This window comes from Patagioenas fasciata, chromosome 20 (assembly GCF_037038585.1).
Source record: "Patagioenas fasciata isolate bPatFas1 chromosome 20, bPatFas1.hap1, whole genome shotgun sequence".
Taxonomy (NCBI): Eukaryota; Metazoa; Chordata; class Aves; order Columbiformes; family Columbidae; genus Patagioenas; species Patagioenas fasciata.
Window position 1 is genome coordinate 12,008,058 of NC_092539.1, and position 18,447 is coordinate 12,026,504.

Here is an 18,447-nt window from a genome sequence, read left to right on the forward strand (position 1 = left end):
TGTTACAGTTCACGTAATACAAGGTGTGCAAATGAGCAAGTCGGAAAAGCTCTCGTCCTTGTTATTTCCTCCCGTCCCTGCCCCCAGCTGACCTCTGTTGCAGTGCAAGGCGAGCATAAATTCAGACTCCTTTTGGAAATAACTCCAGTAAAGACTTGATAAATAATAACCGTGTTTTTTAGAGTTCAAGGAGGTGTAGCAACATACATGTTTGAAAGTGTTGACCTGGTGGTTCAGCTAACCAGTGCTGTTAAAGAGGATCAGAATTTCTAATATCAAACTGAACTAAGCCAGTGTGTGGTAAAAATCGATATTAGTTGTGTAATAAACTGTTTTGCTTAGGATGATGGATTCCTGAGCCTAGCTTAGTTGTTACCTTGTTTTAATTTAAAAAAAAAAGGTGTACAAAGATTTGTTAACGTTACGGTTGCATGGAGACGTGTTGCCGAAAGGGCGCCAGCACACAGCACAAGCAGCCCCACTTCAGGCAGCAGCGGGGTTGTCAGTTCATTCTGGTTGTTTTCCTCCGAGGCAGTGCTGAAGACCTTCTGAGGTAGGTGAGAACTCAATATTCCTTCTGTTGATTTATTTTTATCTATTTATTTGTTTATTTTCCCATGACTCTGCTGACACATGATGGTGGAGAAACAAGCAAGTATAAATAACAGTAAAAATTGTTGGGGATTGTGTTTAATTATGGAGAGATTTAAAGAACTGTACACTGGACAGAGTCCCACCACCATAAGCAGCTCTATGCAGGGTCTGCGAAGACGTGGCACGAGGCAGCTGCCCGTGGACAGGCGCACAGCACCGATCTGTGAGCGTCGGCTGGGGCTCCTCAGCCCAGCACCCGATCCATCCCCTGTGCCTGCTCTGCTGGCCGAAGGCAGCTCCTAGGCACTGGTACGCGCTTAATTACCCATAACAACAGTTGCTGCAGCATTTATCTTCTCAGCAAGGGAGAGTTTTCTCCCTTACATGGGGTCATTCTGTTTCTGACTGTTCCTGCTCCCAGACAGCTTAATCTGTTTGGCAGTTAGGCCTTCTTGCCCTCTGTGCTAGATCGTTCCTTAGTTAAGAATTACCATTGCTGAGTAGTTAACAATTTCAAAATAGTTCAGCTGTAATTAAGCCACCTTTGCAATTTCCCTTTTTCCCCTCTAAGACAGCTGAAGATGTATGTCTTTCCATAGAAATAAAGGTTATTTAAAATAAAATTTGCAAGCACAACGCTCCTCTTAAGAGAGGGCAAGTTTTTCTCTCTAAATAGCTAATAAAGCAGGCAAATCCTGTTTGCCCCCCCAAATTCAATTGTTCTATTCTTTTGGATGTCTCCCCACACCGTCTACTCCTCCCATCCGAGTCGGTGCTTGCGTTGGCTGTTAGAACAGCCCCACCAGCCAATCAAGTGTTGACTCAAGTTGTGTCCGCCTACCACTTCAGACACCCGCGGTGGTACATCAAAGGCTGATGGGATTAAATACTAAATTTCATTTTCTGGTCTCACCACCACGTACACAATTGCTATGTTGATTTTGTGTCATTATAAAGTGAAAGAGATCATTTTAACAGAGGACCAAGCTTACCCAAAAGCTCCTCTGTAAAACACAATGGGCTATTTAAGATTAGACTATTGAAACACATTAGGTTACGGTTGATATAATAGGAAGTATTTAAATCTTGATCTAGATAAATCTCCGAGAACATATACACAGACACCATACAAAGAAGAAAATGATCGTGTATCATTCTCCCAGTTAACAAATAGGACCGTTGAGAGGCTGAGATGAAGAACGTATCGTTCAGTTAGGCCAAGGCTGTTTGTCCGAGAATGACTGAACTGAAAGCAAAGCGCTTTGCCGTCAGGAAGCTCACCCAGTCATGGGATTTCCCACGGACGCGCCGAAGCACCAGCACAATTGGAGAGGAAGCAGATGTTGGGGAACCACCAAGGTCGCAAGGTCTGTTTCAGTGGGAACACAAGGCAGAACTGGAGCACTGGAAAGCATGAAGTGCTAGACAAAGAGGCTTGAAACTGTGAGTAAATACACTCGTTTGATTCCTCTTACGTTCAGGAGGGCATGATTTTGTGCGTTGTCGTGAAATACCAAGACTATACTTAACAAACATGGACTCCATTATTTTCTCTTTACGTAACAACTGAAAAATGCTGAGGCGTTGTCTAACTATCCAGGCAAAATGAGTGACAGTGTTTTATAAATCTTCACTAAAACAGTTTTTGAAAACAAGGCTCTTATTTTTTGTGTGTGAATGAGTTTCTCAAACTTTGTTGATATAACACACCTTGCAGTAAAACACCGTCTTCTGTTTCTTTCCGTACTGCAAGTGGTATCAACCTACACAGGCAGAGGAAGTCCGGAGTTGTTAAAAGTATTTTAAACCCCTCTTTCAAAGAGGAGGGCTACTCTTCCATTTCAGAGCACAAAACCCCATTTTCTTCAGTAACAGGGACCATAGTAATAAGAGACACGGCGAAGCAGCGATAATTTGCACAACATTGGAATGTCATCTTACAGGAAGCAATGCTTTGCCAGCATATGTTCATTTGAGCTAAGGACAGTACAAAGCTGTGCTATAAGCATCTCTTAACTCCACATGTATGATCCTTTTTTCAGAGTGACAGTGGCTATCTCTGATCACAAATTATTGCTTTGACAGCAGTTGAGATGCTGCATTTTTTTAATTATCTCATCCCAGCTGGAAAAAGAGAAACTTAGCATCTTCAGTCATCTAGTTCAGTGGACATAAACTAATGGTTGCAGCCTGTGGATTCTAAAAGAGGGAGCACAAGTGTGCACCCAAAATCATGTTCCTTATTTAGGAACTGATGCCATCCCCTTCTTTGAAAATCTGCTCGTCAACTGGTCTCCTTTTGAGCAAGTCAAGATGGAAGACAGAAGTGGTAAGAAGGTTAGCAACCACTGGAGCTTTCCAGAAATCAAACAGCTATTTGAGGAGAAAACAGTCGGTTGTTTAAACAGACTATACAGATCTCTATGTGTCTCTCTAGTTTTTATAGACTTCTTTATGCAAAAGGGATTTGTTTCTGTATTGTCCCTGTCTGTAAAGTTGTGCAGTTACTGTTCATGCCATAGGAGGACTCTGGTTTCTAATAAGAATGCTAATTTACTTTTTTCCCAGATCAACTGGTTAATAATACTTTTGGCATGCTAGAAGTGCTCACTGCTGTTAGTCTAAAAGTAAGCTACTAGGATGAATTTGCATTGCCCAGTGTGGGTGACAGACGCGTACAAGTGATATCAGGAGGTTTCTCGCGTGTAGTTGAAGAGACAGGACGGTTGTTTCCCCAGCTGACGGGACGCGCGGGGGGACGCTCGGGCCAGCTTCCTGCTCTGTGCCGCCTGCGCGTGAAACCAAGATGGAGCCTCGTGTGCAGAGGCACGAACAGGAACTGCTCTCGGTCCAAACTGACTGGAAGACAGCGGTGTTCCAAAAGGAAGAGGGGGCAAATGGGATTCCTTGCCTTGAGTGGATTTTAACATTAGGTCTTCGTGGCAGAAAGGGACTACTTAGTTTTCTAATATTTCTTCAATCTTAAAAATGCAATTTTCATGTAAATTTCTCAAGCCCACATTAACAGAAAAATTTAAAGGATATTGCTGCCTGGTGTAAGACTCGCAGTTGAAAACAGTGTAATGGTTTTTGCACTTAGCATCTGTATCAAGAAAAAGCCCTGGGCCCCGTGTTTCTGTAAATAAATATGACAGACATTAATGGTGAGGAACTTTATTAGTACTTTGTTTCATCTCACTCTGTAGTCGATTTGTTCCATCTCTTACACAGTAATTCCTGCTCCCCAGAACAGTTTATATCAGGATTCTCTGATTTTCCCTACCTTCCTCAGTGACTTTGTGTGTGTATTAATTGGATGGGAGTGTATTAAAAGAAATATTCTGCAGTGCAGTGTAATGTGCATGAAAGGGGAAGATGTACAGCTTACACAACTATTTGCAGAGAGCCACATCAGATTTTAACTAGAAAATGGGTCGTTATACATTGTTCAAAATAACTTATTGCATTTTTTGAGGCCAGAAATTGAAAAAGACAGTTGAGCAACATCTGGGATTTGCAAACTACACCAGGCATCAGTGCTTTCTTCATATTCTTCAAACCTAGTACTCTGAGGTCAGAACAGAGCTGTAACTAAAATGGCAATTTTGTGCATAATTAGAAAGTGGTTGTTTTTCAGCTGAGATTGAGTGTATACAAAGAGGATAGAGCACCTGCAAATGGTGAAGACAACGGTTAATTGTTCTGATGTGTTGTGATTTGTCACATTATATCACACCCTCATGGCCACTCACAGAATAAAGCAAAGTTTGGTTTCGTTTGGTTTTGGTTTAGTTTGCCTTCCATCTGCTTGATAGCTTTATCACATGTAAATATTAAGCTGCAATTATATACTGAAAATCTTCACTTTGCTCTTTGTAGTCCCATTTGGCAACCTCTTGGAGAACTTGAAGCTTCCATGGCAAGGTTAAAAAGTTGAGTAGAGCATGTGGTCCAAGCGAAGGGTCTCAGTATTCACACAAGTCCTGCTGGAATCAACTGCCGACTTGGAACTGGGGTCTGAGACCCGGCAGCTTTTGTGCCAAAAGCAATTTACATTCACGGTAATCTCAGCCACCTGAACAAGTGAAAAGGTCGTGCTTTTCAATCTCTCTTTCTAGATAATGTGGAACATCACAGGATCCTACTGGGCTCTGAAAACACACTAAACTCTGCAAACGTTTTCTTTGTGACTTGAGAATCAGGACACTGAGAGACTGTGACAGGATTACTCCCACCCAGTTCGAAAGAATGCAGTTTGAATTTGTGTTCACAGCACCTTTGTTAGGAAGACAGGAGAAAGGATAACAAGCTTCTCACAATACCACAGGATAAAGAATGTGGGTTTTCACTAACAGAAAATTTCTGCCAGGTCTCAGAGTGATCCAAATTCTACTCTGTTACCGGTGCTGTAAACCGAACCAGCTGGAACTGTTGCACTGGGCCCAGCTGCAGAGTAAAATACAATAAAGTTCAGAATGAGGAGATGTAAGAGAATCTGCACTTTTTCCAAATCTGTAGGTCTTCATACTAAACTTTGCAGTATCAAAACAATAACTATTAAGAGAATACAGTTCAATACAAAACATTACTTCTTTTTGATAAATCACTGAAAATGTGCTTTTTTGTGTGTTTGTTTTGTTTTAGATAAATGAATGGAAGACTGAGTATAAAGGTCTGCTAAGTTTCAAACTGAAATATGGCAATGATACACTGTGGAAAAAAACATATTTGTGCTTTTGTTACGTGTATTCTGATTTCTGCGAGTATCTTAATGTACTCCTGGAAAGATCCTCAGCTACAGAATAACATCACTAGAAAAATCTTCTTCCAGGCAACAACTGCTCTTCCAGCCAGTCGGCTTTGTAGGGGAAAACCTGCTCAGAATGCAATAACAGCATTAGGAGATAACAGAACTTTTATTATATCCCCCTACTTCGATGACAGAGAAAGCAAAGTCACTCGTGTGATTGGGATTGTTCACCACGAAGATGTAAAACAACTGTACTGCTGGTTCTGCTGTCAGCCTGATGGAAAGATATATGTAGCAAAAGCAAAAATTGATGTCCACTCAGATAGATTTGGATTCCCTTACGGTGCAGCAGATATAGTTTGTTTGGAACCCGAAAACTGCAATCCAACACATGTCTCAATTCATCAGTCTCCACATGGAAATATTGACCAGCTGCCAAGGTTCGACATTAAAAACCGCAAGTCTGAGACCTTTTCTGTTGACTTCACTGTGTGCATCTCTGCCATGTTTGGACATTACAACAACGTCTTGCAGTTCATACAGAGTGTGGAGATGTACAAGATTCTTGGCGTACAGAAAGTGGTGATCTATAAGAACAACTGCAGCCATCTCATGGAGAAAGTCTTGAGGTTTTATATGGAAGAAGGCACCATAGAGATAATTCCCTGGCCAATAAACTCACACCTCCAGGTTTCTTCTAAATGGCACTTTTCTATGGATGCAAAAGACATTGGCTACTATGGACAAATCACGGCTCTAAATGACTGTATATACCGTAACATGCAGAGGAGCAAGTTTGTGGTTCTTAATGATGCTGATGAAATAATTCTTCCCCTTAAGCACCCAGACTGGAAAACCATGATGAGCAGCCTTCAGGAGCAAAACCCAGGGGCTGGCGTTTTCCTCTTTGAGAACCATATCTTCCCCCAAACCGTATCTACTCCTGTGTTCAACGTTTCGTCCTGGAACAGTGTGCCAGGTGTTAACATATTACAGCATGTTCACAGAGAGCCTGACAGGAAAGAGGTTTTCAATCCCAGGAAGATGATAATCGATCCACGGCAGGTGATTCAGACTTCAGTCCACTCTGTCCTGCGCGCTTACGGGAACAGTGTGAACGTTCCCGTGGATGTTGCCCTCGTTTATCACTGTCGGGTGCCCCTTCAAGGAAAGCTCCCCAGAGAATCCCTCATCAGGGATACAACGCTGTGGAGATATAACTCATCGTTAATCACGAATGTTAACAAGGTGCTGTACCAAACCATACTGTAAGCTCCAAAGCGAAACCTGGGTTATAAGGAGGGGCAGTGGAGAGCTACCTGTGTCTTGGGGAGGCAGAGGATATAATTTAAAAATCACATTGACATCACTTCCACATTAAGTTTACATGTTACCGAGATTTAGGAGAGCAGCCCTTTTGTGTGCTGTACTAAGGTGAATGCATTTGATTTGTGAACTGAATAAAGGTGTCAAGGGAAGAGATTTCCGAAACTGAAATGATGATTTCGTCCAAGAAGGGTGGGTGAGGCGTCAGTCCGCTGTTTCCTGGAGATGTTTGACCGTGGTTGAGAGGAGCCCAACACCATTGGTGTTGCAGCGCGTCCGTGCGGCGTGCTCCTCCCGAGGGATGCATCCTTGGGGTTACACTGCACACCCTTGGTTCTGACAGTTCGCTGTGTTTGGTATGCTACAGTTTTAAGTGCAGTAATGACATTTAAAAGTGTTGCAGTAGCCATTTAATGCTCTGTTCTCTCCAGTAACAAATGTATTCTGTATTTAAGATCATCTATTATTCACAGCAACAAAGGTCTGTAATTTATGTCCTTCACTGGAAAACAATCCCTCCACAGAGCTCATATAAATGCCAACACTGCATTTTATTGTAGGGATGATTGAACTGGCAGTTGCTGTTTCTAAAAAGTAAAAGCACGAGTGTGAATGGCTGGGCTTTATCATTGTGTAATCATCAGATTTCCTTTTACTTTTTTTTGAATTTGCATTTTGAAAATACAAGGGTTTTCTCCATTCACACACGCTGCTTTGGCGAACTGACAGTCCAGCGCCGCCGCCGAGCCCGCGCCCGCCCGCACACGGAGCCGCCTGTCCCGCCGTCCCCCGGCGTGAACGCCACCGCAGGCGGCCCGGAGCGGCCGGGGAGCGCGGCTCTCCGCGGGCTCCCGTTCGCTCCCCGCCGCTCGGACGCTGCTGGGGCCGCGTGGGGCGGCTCCGGAACGGCCCGGGGCGCCGAGACCGCGGCCCCGAGCGAGCGGCGCGTGGGTGCGCGGCCTGGGCGGGGCCCGCGCGTGTCCCGCGCCGCTCGCTCTCGCGCCCCTCTCCGGGCAGGTGACGGCGCGAGCGCTCCCGCCCTGCCCGGGCTGGCGGCGCGCGGGGTCTCGCGCGTGCTGCTCGCGGCGCCGCGGGAGGGGCTGGGGGCGCGCGAGCGGCGGAAGGAGCCGCGGGGCGGCGGGCGGGCCGGGCTGAGGGGCGGGCTGCGGGTCGGGCTGGCGGGCGGGCCGGGCTGGGGGTCGGGCTGGCGGGCGGGCCGGGCTGCGGCTCCGCGCAGGACCTGTGACGGGCGGCACCTACAGAAGAGGCTCCGCAACTCCGGGTTTTATTTCCACTCAAGAAAGAGCAAATAAGACGGTGGGCAGCCGTAGCATTACTTTTCGGTACTGGTGCTAACTGCTTAATGGTAAGTTAAATGTATAAATTAATTGTACAGCCCAATATTTTTAAGTCTCCACCTAAATACACTCCAAGCCTGGAGTTTAATTTTAGATTTGAAGAATGCGAACTCCTCAAGAGAGTGTTTTCAGTGTGCGTGGTGGGTTAACCCGGGCAGGCGGCTGAGCCCCACGCAGCTGCTCGCTCACCTCCCTGCGGTGCGTGGGGAAGGGTAGAAGTGAGAAAACTCGTGGGTTGAGATAAAGACAATTTGAGCAGTAAAGCAAAACTGCATGCACAAGCAAACCAAAGCAAGGAATTTATTCACCTTTTCCCATTAGCAGGCAGGTTCTTTGCCATTCCCAGGAGAGCAGGTCTTAATCACGTGTTAGTGGTGACCTGGGAAGACCAGTGTCGTAATGCTGCATGTCTCCCCATTCTTTCTCCTTCCACCAGTTTCGTTGCTGAGCAGGACGTCGTGGTTTGAGATGATCGCTTTGGTTCAGCAGCCCCGGCTGTGTCCCCTGCAAACTTCTCGTACGGCGCTGGGGACGGGGAGTGGGGAGCAGAAACGGGCGCCCTGGTGCTGTGTGAGCGCTGTCCAGTGCTCGCTAAACCATCGCTAAACACTGGTTTAGTCACAAATCCAGGACATAGCACGCTTCAACCTACTATGAAGAAAATTTACTCTGTTCTAGTTAAAACAAGTGTGGTGTGAAAGGCAAAAAGTCAAAATAATATTTTAAATATGGTCATACAATTTTTATTTTGCCTGATCCATTTATTTTCAAAGGACACAAAGTGTAATTGTTTACTATAGGAGAAACTTGACTTAGGGATGTACAGCAGATTATAAAAAAGAAGTTTGTGAGTACACAGGAAAATGTATGGTTTCTGCGTTCTAATGGCACAAATTGAGTATATGGCAACACTGTATCCTGCTCTGGCTTCTTTGTATTTAGAACAGAAATGGTTATCTTAATTTTTTTAGAGTGACATCTTACAAAGAGTGGAATGATACTGCCCTCAGTTTAATCCTTCAAACAGTATGGTTCTGACTTCGGATTATATAAGAGAGGAAGGGCACTGGTACTTCAAAGAATCTTTCTGAAAGAGATAAGTTATCGAAAGATTAGCAACAGACAGTCTAGATAAAGATGGTAAATGATTATTAGTCTTTGGAATGTTTATTTTTGCTTAAGAACCAGTGGGTTGTGGTGTTACCTTTGGTGAAAATCATAAAGCAGAGGATAGACAAGAACTTTTTCTAAAAGTAATAATTCAATAAGGCAATTTTTTAGTGGGGGATTTTTAGTTAGACTCTGGATAAACCAAGGATTAGGCTGTTAATTGTTGCTCTATCACTGAATCTAGCCCCTCATATTAGTGACTGAAACTTTGCAATCACCTCTTTTCAGTTGCCCCCCATCCTCACCCTAGATCAGGACATAAAGTAATAAGGTGAGAGTTACCAAAAATTAAACTCAGTGTAGACATTGTGAAGATACTGAAAGGAGCAGCATAAAAGGTCTTCAGCTGTCTCAATGCGAAGAAAACAAATTATAAAGGAAGGTCACAATGCAGAGAACATGTGGGGGAGATTAGTAATGGCATGGGAATGTCTCTTGACCTAAATTCACACTTTTTCCCACCTTTTAGTAAGAACAATGCTGATTGTGTAGGCTTAAAGAAAGATGATGGAGAAGGTCTGAAAAGTTATACAGCAAACGTAAAACAATATTCCAGTTGGAAGATGATACTGAATAATTTCCATTCCAAAATTCTAAGAAGATGGACATGCTATTGAAGAACCTGTAATGGGTGTTTAATAGTGTCATGAGCATAGTGGTACCATGCGGCAAGAGAAAGCATGAGCGGTTCCTTGGTTGAGGAAGGGAAAATAAAGATTATTTCAGTATATGCAAGTTTGTGAGTGCAATCTTGGTCACATAGAAAGTTTTAGAGTAGGTTTTAGAAGGACTATGACAAAAGAAACAAGGAGAAATGTGATTAATTTGAGCAACCTGATTTAGTGAAAGATGTCGCTGCCCACAGCAGGAGGGTTGGAACTACGTGATCTTTAAAGGTCTTGTCCAACCCAAACCGTTCAATGATTCCATGATTCTAACTGGGACAAGAGCTCTTTATTATGACCTTGCTGCAGAAGAAAACACATTGTGTAACTTGCCTGAAAGACTGGATAGATATGTCCATCTTCAACTGATGACAAGCTCAGGTGTATCTGTGCAATGTGATGCATCTGCAAAAAATATAATCATAGAATCATTTTGGTTGGAAGAAACCCTGCGGATCATCAAGTCCAACCATAACCTAACTCTAGCACTGAACCGTGTCCCTAAGGACCTCGTCTAAATGCCTTTTAAACCCCTCCAGGGACAGTGAGTCCACCACTGCCCTGGGCAGCCTGTTCCAGTGCCTGACAACCCTTTCCGTGAAGGATTTTTTCCTCATATCCAATCCGAACCTCCCCTGGCACAGCTTGAGGCCATTTCCTCTTGTCCTGTCACTTGCCACTTGAGAGAAGAGACCAACACACTCCCAGCTACAACCTCCTTTCAGGCAGCTGCAGAGAGCGAGGTCTCCCCTCAGCTTCCCTTCTCCAGGAGGAACAGACCCAGTTCCCTCACATCCTGTGTATGTTAAGGAAGAAAACTTCCAGCAGTGATGAGGGCTTAGCAGTGTTGTGTACAAATAGAAAAGGACCAGAGATTTCCGGTCTCCTGTGCTAGAGATGAACTGACGCTGGCCCAAGTGCCCAGAAGCAGCTGGTCAGGAAGAGTGTTTCTTATGAGATGGGATTAGAACAGCCCGTCTTGTTCAGTTGAAAGGTAGCAAATATGGAGATGAGGAGGTGGTATGACTGCAGTCCACAAATGCAATGGGGTGGAAGAAAGGCTCTTTACTATTAAGGGGAATGCTGAAAAGACCAAACAGGTGCAAAGTTGCCATTAATACCATTGGCTAAATTTAGTGTAAAGCAAAGCCGTGCAATTTGTATCATGTTCTGCTTGGATAGTAATTGGCATTAAAAGACACAAGCAGAATGAATGTTGTTATTGTTGTTATGAATAAAAGCTTTAAAATATTCTGGAAACATATTTTGAAGTTAAAAATTGTCAAGTAGTCTCTATAGTGAGGAAATCTGAATGTAATGATCCTAATTAATCTGAATATATGAATTTTCTCGCTACGTATCCGTGCTGTTAATTTCATGGGATCATAATTAATGAGTCGTGTGTTGGGAAAACCATGAATTTCACTCCTCAAATAATAACCTATTTCTCTTTTTTTGAGATTCTGTGTTCCAGTGTCATGGGTTCTGGACATTGCTCTTTTGCTCTGCTTTTAGAACCTGCCATAGTTTCAGATCTCTCTCACAATTCCTCGCCAGAATATGTATTTACATATTTTAATTATGCCTATAGTATGTTACTAAAAAAAAAAATTGCACAAAAAATACAGATATATATATATATAGTAAATTTTTCTAGTTCTCTTCAAGTATGTGTGTGAACTGCATATATATGAACACACAGCATGAATTTCCAGAGGAAACTTAAGTAGCCTTAAAAAAACAATCACCCAGGCGCCCAGGTTTGATTTGCTCCAGCAACTGCACCTTGGGTTCTTGATTTAAATTAAGTTATTGGCAGGCAGCTGTACCCTTTACTCAAGAGAAGCAGAACTTGTTTTTCTGGTAGGTGTGGCTGCTGCTCCTGACATTAATGAACACCAACAATCCAAAATGAGATGTGTCAGCAAGTGTCCTAGGTATTGTACCGGCATCCTTTTTTCCTCATTGTTGTTCTGTATTGAACAATTATTGCAATTTATCTTCAAATATTTAAGTTTTTATCTGGTTAGAATAAACAATTTGTAGATTAAATGGAGGGCTGAGCAGAACTTCACTCAGCTATCTTCTTTAAAAGGTATTTCTGCCTTTCAGATGTGCACTGTTTGTTATTTATAGCTAGAAAAGCAGAAGAAATGATAGGTAATAAATTAATTTTGTTATTTAATGTTGACATGTTTTGGTATTTCTTTAGTAAAAGCTGTTTATTCCGTAAGACTAACCAGTATTTTAAGTCATAAATAGATAAGACCGAGAAAAAAAAAAGCTAAATGTGTCCTACTCCGTGTTGTAAGAATGCTGAAATACATAACAACCTGGTGATAGGAATGTTCAGGGGAGAACTTTTGCCTGTCCTTAGAATGTTTAATAAGAAGACTCGTGAAACTGCAGTTGTCGTCAGCCACGGGGCTCCAGCGCGGACCGCGCGGGCTCTGAGCTCGGGCGACCGCTCTGCTCCCACGGGGGGCTCCGGGGCCTCCGCGTCCCAGAGGCAGCGGAGCCGCCCCCGCCCTGCTCCGCGCCCAGGGAGGGGCCCTGGGCCCGACGGCTGTTCTGGTCCGACAGGCAATCACTGGGCAGCTGGGAAAGGCTGCTATAAATCAGCCTTGGCAAATGGGCTGTTCTGAGGGGTGCGTTGTGACCGCAGTTCTCCTTACTTTGCTTTTTCAGGAAAGAGCAATTGTGAAAGTATTGCACGTGATTCTGAAGGAGTGAGCAATTAATTTTCTCCTACACTCAGTTGACATTTGGAAGCCAGACTGCAGTGTTCGGATGCTAGATTTTACTAGTTGAAAACTATTGTGTTTAGGCAGAAAACCAGAGCCTATGGGAATTTTTCAAGCCAAGCAGTAAAGTTGCCGGTGAATTTAGTCCCTTCCAAAGTTACGGAGCTGCTGAGTATAATATCTGGATCAAAACTGTGGATTTAGGTTCTTTCTAGTTTTGTACCTTGCTTACTTTTCTTTGAAAATGCTAGTTTTCTGTTCCATCGCAAACCATTATCGATATAGAAGCTCTCAAAATAGCTTTGCGCAATATGTGAAATGCAAAAAAAAGCATGAAATATTAGGTTTGATTATTATTTTAGAATAGACTAATAGGCTTTGGAAAAATATTGTTAAGATATTTAGCATGCGCATACTCATATTTAGATTAGTAAGTACTTAGGCAAGGGATTTCATTAAGAATCTTGAGAAGTAAATGAAAGGACAAGTAACATGAGACTCTTCCAATATCTGGTACACCTATGATGTTGCTACCTATTCTAGCTATAAAATATAAAACTAGAAGTCTGGGTCTTTTAAGAATATGATATTTTTTCTCAGCAGCTGGCTTTGTGCAGCCGTGACGTGCCTACTAGAAACATTCTCTTCATCTTATGCAGCAGAAACAGTTTATTCCATCTTGGTGTTTTATCCCATGCTTCTTGCTGGCAGTCAGGGATATTATCTTCTACCAGTCCCGTTTTCTGAACTAACATTAATTTGATTAATCTGGGGCACTCTTCTTCCAAGAATCTAGGTGGTACACGCAAGCCTTTGAAGAGACTTGCTGTCACCTTGCTGTTTCTGGGTCATATCTGGATGCCTAGAGATGAAGTTGTAGAGGAAACTTCAGTCAGCGATCTGCTTGCAGAGGTTGCTGCTGAGTGCCATAAATTCCCTGTTAGGCACTAACACTTGCTAGCACAGAAGTGCTCCTCAAGACTTTGGCCATCTGGGTGCTCAGGGATGCCCGAGTTCCTGCAGCAGCAGGAGGTCGAGACCTGAGCCCCAGGCCCGGCCAGGAGCTGAGCAGCGTGAGGAGCCCCAGAGCTCCCGCCAGCACCGTACAGGGTGGCCCTCCCTGCAGGCCCTGCCTTGGACAGTGCTTTACACCCCTGCAAACTTCCCCCATCTTCTGCTGAACTGTATGGATTGACCTTCCTCTGTAGATATATTGTCTCATCTGTGGTGAACTGCAAGTTAGCGACTTGATATGTTAGAGATTGTATCTGCACCGTCATGTGCCTGTCCCCAGTTGCCATGCTTTTATGAACTTGATTAATTCTGCATACATATAATTTATATATCTGCCCCAACTTGTCTGTGAGAAGTTCAGTTGAGGTGGTTTTGGTTGTGTGGTTTTTTTTTTCCTTTTTTTCATTATTTGAATAGATACTATGTAGAGGAAAAACAAACAACAAACTTTTGTTTTGCTTGAAAAGTTACTGCCTAATTATTTAATTGGATGTTCTAAAATGTGAATTACAGACAATGAATAATGGCCCCTTGTTCTCTCCTGTATATACCCTCCTGCCATGTTCTCCCACACAATCCTGTGGCAGAGTGCGTGTACAGAAACGGCTCCACACGTGGCATAGGGAGGCATTCGGAGTGTCACATACAGTCTCCTCCATCCCACTAAAGGTGTGTTCTGTGATTGATTTTTCATAAAAGCACAATAGTTGAGTCTCTGATTAAGTCAGTGCACAGTGATAGATATTCGCCTCCCATCTTGTTTGTGAAATTCTTGAGCAATGATCATGAGTCAATGTTATCTCATACTACATATTTTATTTTCTGCAGATGCGGCAGCATGAAGTGCAAGGACAAAGAAATTTGCATACACATTTAGATACATTCAGAATGCTGTGCGGTGGGAAAAAGTCTTACTTTGCTGCTGCTGTGTGCATTATTACTCTAACTTCAGTGGTCACACTTTCTTATCTTAGGTTACAGAGACTACCTTACCTGCCAAAAATAATTCGGGAAGGTAGCAGATGTAGAGGGAAAATTACCAATAACACAATAACAGCATTAAAAGATAACAGAACTTTTATTATATCCCCCTACTTTGATGACAGAGAAAGCAAAGTCACTCGTGTGATTGGGATTGTTCACCACGAAGATGTAAAACAACTGTACTGCTGGTTCTGCTGTCAGCCTGATGGAAAGATATATGTAGCAAAAGCAAAAATTGATGTCCACTCAGATAGATTTGGATTCCCTTACGGTGCAGCAGATATAGTTTGTTTGGAACCCGAAAACTGCAATCCAACACATGTCTCAATTCATCAGTCTCCACATGGAAATATTGACCAGCTGCCAAGGTTCGACATTAAAAACCGCAAGTCTGAGACCTTTTCTGTTGACTTCACTGTGTGCATCTCTGCCATGTTTGGACATTACAACAACGTCTTGCAGTTCATACAGAGTGTGGAGATGTACAAGATTCTTGGCGTACAGAAAGTGGTGATCTATAAGAACAACTGCAGCCATCTCATGGAGAAAGTCTTGAGGTTTTATATGGAAGAAGGCACCATAGAGATAATTCCCTGGCCAATAAACTCACACCTCCAGGTTTCTTCTAAATGGCACTTCATGCAAGATGGAACACACATTGGCTACTATGGACAAATCACGGCTCTAAATGACTGTATATACCGTAACATGCAGAGGAGCAAGTTTGTGGTTCTTAATGATGCTGATGAAATAATTCTTCCCCTTAAGCACCCAGACTGGAAAACCATGATGAGCAGCCTTCAGGAGCAAAACCCAGGGGCTGGCGTTTTCCTCTTTGAGAACCATATCTTCCCCCAAACCGTATCTACTCCTGTGTTCAACGTTTCGTCCTGGAACAGTGTGCCAGGTGTTAACATATTACAGCATGTTCACAGAGAGCCTGACAGGAAAGAGGTTTTCAATCCCAGGAAGATGATAATCGATCCACGGCAGGTGATTCAGACTTCAGTCCACTCTGTCCTGCGCGCTTACGGGAACAGTGTGAACGTTCCCGTGGATGTTGCCCTCGTTTATCACTGTCGGGTGCCCCTTCAAGGAAAGCTCCCCAGAGAATCCCTCATCAGGGATACAACGCTGTGGAGATATAACTCATCGTTAATCACGAATGTTAACAAGGTGCTGTACCAAACCGTACTGTAAGCTCCAAAGCAAAACCTGGGTTATAAGGAGGGGCAGTGGAGAGCTACCTGTGTCTTGGGGAGGCAGAGGATATAATTTAAAAATCACATTGACATCACTTCCACATTAAGTTTACGTGTTACCGAGATTTAGGAGAGCAGCCCTTTTGTGTGCTGTACTAAGGTGAATGCATTTGATTTGTGAACTGAGACGTGGTACCTTGTAAAATTCCACAGTGATCAAGTGCTGGTTAAGAATTGTGTTCCTCAGGTGAAGTCTCTACTGCAACTTTATAAGGTGTGAGAGCTGAGGCATAGAGAGAAGATGGTAGTTCTTCTACACACCTGTAAGTGTGAAAGGGAATTATTTAAGGCCTAGGTAGTGACCATGCAGAAATTAGAAAGTTAATGTTCTGATTTCCAGCTATCTCTTCTACCCATCTTCCTACATGTTTTAGCTAGTACAATGCATGTTTAAACTACCTGAAGAAGGAATAAATTGATTTTTGGTCATTTGTATCTCTGCAGTACTTGGTGGATAAAAAACCAGCTGTGTTTAGTGGTGCCTTGGGACAGCGTCTCCCAGATGAAGAGCTGCGGTGGTGTTAACGCTGTACCTCATAATCACAGAAGCAGGACAAGAAAACACCAGCGTTAGCACTGGAACTGTCAGGTGTTAGAAGTGTTTCTTCTGAAGGGAAATGGGAATTTGTAGCAGAGCCGTGAGTCATTTAATGATACCGAGGATAAATGCAGGTGGTATTATCTTTCCTGGAAAATGTACAATGAGTTTGTTTTCAACTAAAAATAATCAGTATTTCTCAACTGAATCAAATAATGGAAAAAGGGTGTACACAGTATTCAAGCTATGTACAAAAAAATACAACTACAGTCACGGTAACATTGCTTGATCCTTGCAGTTTCTATGTTACTGTTTGGGTACCAAATTTGTATGTGCCACGCTGAGTAAAATTAAACAAATGCATTGTGAAAATAATTTATCAAAATCAATGAGTTTCAATTGTAGAAAAATGAACACCTTGTATTATTGAAAATAGTGTTTGTTGAAGTGGGGATCTATTATAACAATAAACCTATCTGTTGGAGTTTTGCTGATCCAAATGACTGTTCAGCTGGGTTTTTGAGACATGCAAATTAAAGAAGGGTGAGCCCTCATTTGTAACCCACAGCTGCTCTGCATTACTGAAGTGGTAGGTGGTGGGTCCTGTTGGAAAGCTTTAAAACAGAGGCAGGGAACACAGATTGATGGTCAAGAAAGGAGACTATTGTGAAGTGAAAAAGCAGCTGTTTACAGGTGGGAAAATGGATGAACAACTATTCATAATAGTAGAATAGTTGTGAGTGGATTTTTTGTTTATTTGTTCGTTTTTTTCCCACAAAAATCAGACATCAGATAGATTTTAGTCCTTTATGTGATGGATAAGTGGAATTAAGTTGCTTCCTTATGTATGTGTGAGAGTACAGAAACTGCGTCTTTTCCACACTCTGTGTAAAACCCGTGCTAAGTAGTTATTAACTTCTGCTGAAGGGTCAGATAGAAAGCAATGCAAACAAAAAACATTTACTCACTGTAGTTTAACAATTTCAGTCATATTATTTCAGTTTGCTAAGCCCCCAAAGCTATGTGCATTGTGCTAATCTGGCAATGGATTAGGACCTTCCTATGGAGGGACATTGGGGGCAGTGACAGTCTGACACTTTTGGGGTGTGTGAGAGCAGGTGTACTTTTAAAAATTTCTACACCAGTATCATGTTTTTATTCCTTCATATGTTTTGTGGTGGTACGTACCTATGCTCTTGAGGAATTCCGTCATTAGTAGATTAGTATCATTAACTATTATAGCAAATGTCCAGGTGGATCTTTTACTTGGAAGTCTTCAAGAGACAGTCTCTAAATAACTGTTTGCTAATTGTGTTTATGATAATCATCAGCTGCTATGTAACAGGCTATAACTTTATTTATGAATCTAAAAGGGTAAAGGAGCAGTATAGTGTGTATGGATGCTTCTTATCATGCTTTTCTGCTTGCATACTCTGGGACAAGGCAATCAGCAAACTGGCAGCTGCATTAACATCAAAGGTGCCTGCTGCACTGACAGTGTCTTGCTTGGCAAGAGGTCCATTTAGAATTTTAGTCTTGCGTAGTTCAGAAGGGGCATCGGGAAGTCCAACTCCCTGCTCAAAACTGGGTAAGGTAGCATGGTTTGCTCAGGACTTTGTCTAGGTAAGCTGAAGATACAATCTCTCTGGACAACCTGTTCGGACAACCTGTTCCATCACAGTGGAGAAGAGCTAGTTGGAATTTCTCTTGTTGCAATTTGTGACTGTTTGTCCTTGTCCCGCTGCATGATGCTGGGTCTTTGTATTCTCTATAACTTAGTAGGCAGCAGGAGACAGTAGCAGTGCCTCCACACCCCATGCCCACTGCCGCCTTCCCTTCCCACACCGTTCTCTCTGAAAGGTTGAACTTGGCTCTCCAAGTTTCTCAGACATCTTGTGCTCCACATCCCTTTCCATCTCTGTGGCCTCTCACAGGTGTGTCAGTCTGTTTTGTACTGGAGAACTCAACACTGAACTTGGATGTGGCCTTGAGTGTGGATCAGAGGTGAAGAATCCCTTCCCTAGAACTCCTAGCTATGTACT

General features: G+C 43.0%; 2 protein-coding genes across 6 annotated transcripts; both read left to right on the forward strand.

The window, feature by feature from the left end:
* Window positions 1–99: 99 nt before the first annotated feature.
* Window positions 100–7,287, forward strand: LOC136110610 (uncharacterized). 4 transcript variants are annotated; one of them, XM_071817415.1, is made up of 3 exons: window positions 100–553; window positions 1,758–2,037; window positions 5,239–7,287. In XM_071817415.1, exon 3 carries the CDS (start codon window positions 5,291–5,293, stop codon window positions 6,614–6,616), a length of 1,326 nt encoding a protein of 441 aa, XP_071673516.1. In that variant the 5' UTR covers window positions 100–553; window positions 1,758–2,037; window positions 5,239–5,290; the 3' UTR covers window positions 6,617–7,287. The 4 variants fall into 4 exon arrangements, with proteins under 4 accessions (XP_071673516.1, XP_065710250.1, XP_071673515.1 ...); XM_065854178.2 differs by lacking the exon at window positions 100–553 and adding an exon at window positions 4,474–4,655 and having other exon boundaries at window positions 1,232–2,037; XM_071817414.1 differs by lacking the exon at window positions 100–553 and having other exon boundaries at window positions 1,305–2,037.
* A 587-nt stretch (window positions 7,288–7,874) lies between these two features.
* Window positions 7,875–16,901, forward strand: LOC136110453 (uncharacterized). 2 transcript variants are annotated; one of them, XM_071817248.1, is made up of 4 exons: window positions 7,875–8,036; window positions 14,209–14,290; window positions 14,450–15,781; window positions 16,312–16,901. In XM_071817248.1, exons 3-4 carry the CDS (start codon window positions 14,450–14,452, stop codon window positions 16,390–16,392), a joined length of 1,413 nt encoding a protein of 470 aa, XP_071673349.1. In that variant the 5' UTR covers window positions 7,875–8,036; window positions 14,209–14,290; the 3' UTR covers window positions 16,393–16,901. The 2 variants fall into 2 exon arrangements, with proteins under 2 accessions (XP_071673349.1, XP_065709952.1); XM_065853880.2 differs by lacking the exon at window positions 14,209–14,290.
* Window positions 16,902–18,447: the final 1,546 nt, after the last annotated feature.

Coding starts and splice junctions, on each gene's coding strand:
- LOC136110610 (XM_071817415.1), top strand. CDS start 5,291: ATGGCAATGATACACTGTGGAAAAAAACATATTTGTGCTTTTGTTACG.
- LOC136110453 (XM_065853880.2), top strand. Junction 15,782..16,311: donor TAATCACGAATGTTAACAAG/GTGCTGTACCAA, acceptor GTATCTCTGCAG/TACTTGGTGGATAAAAAACC.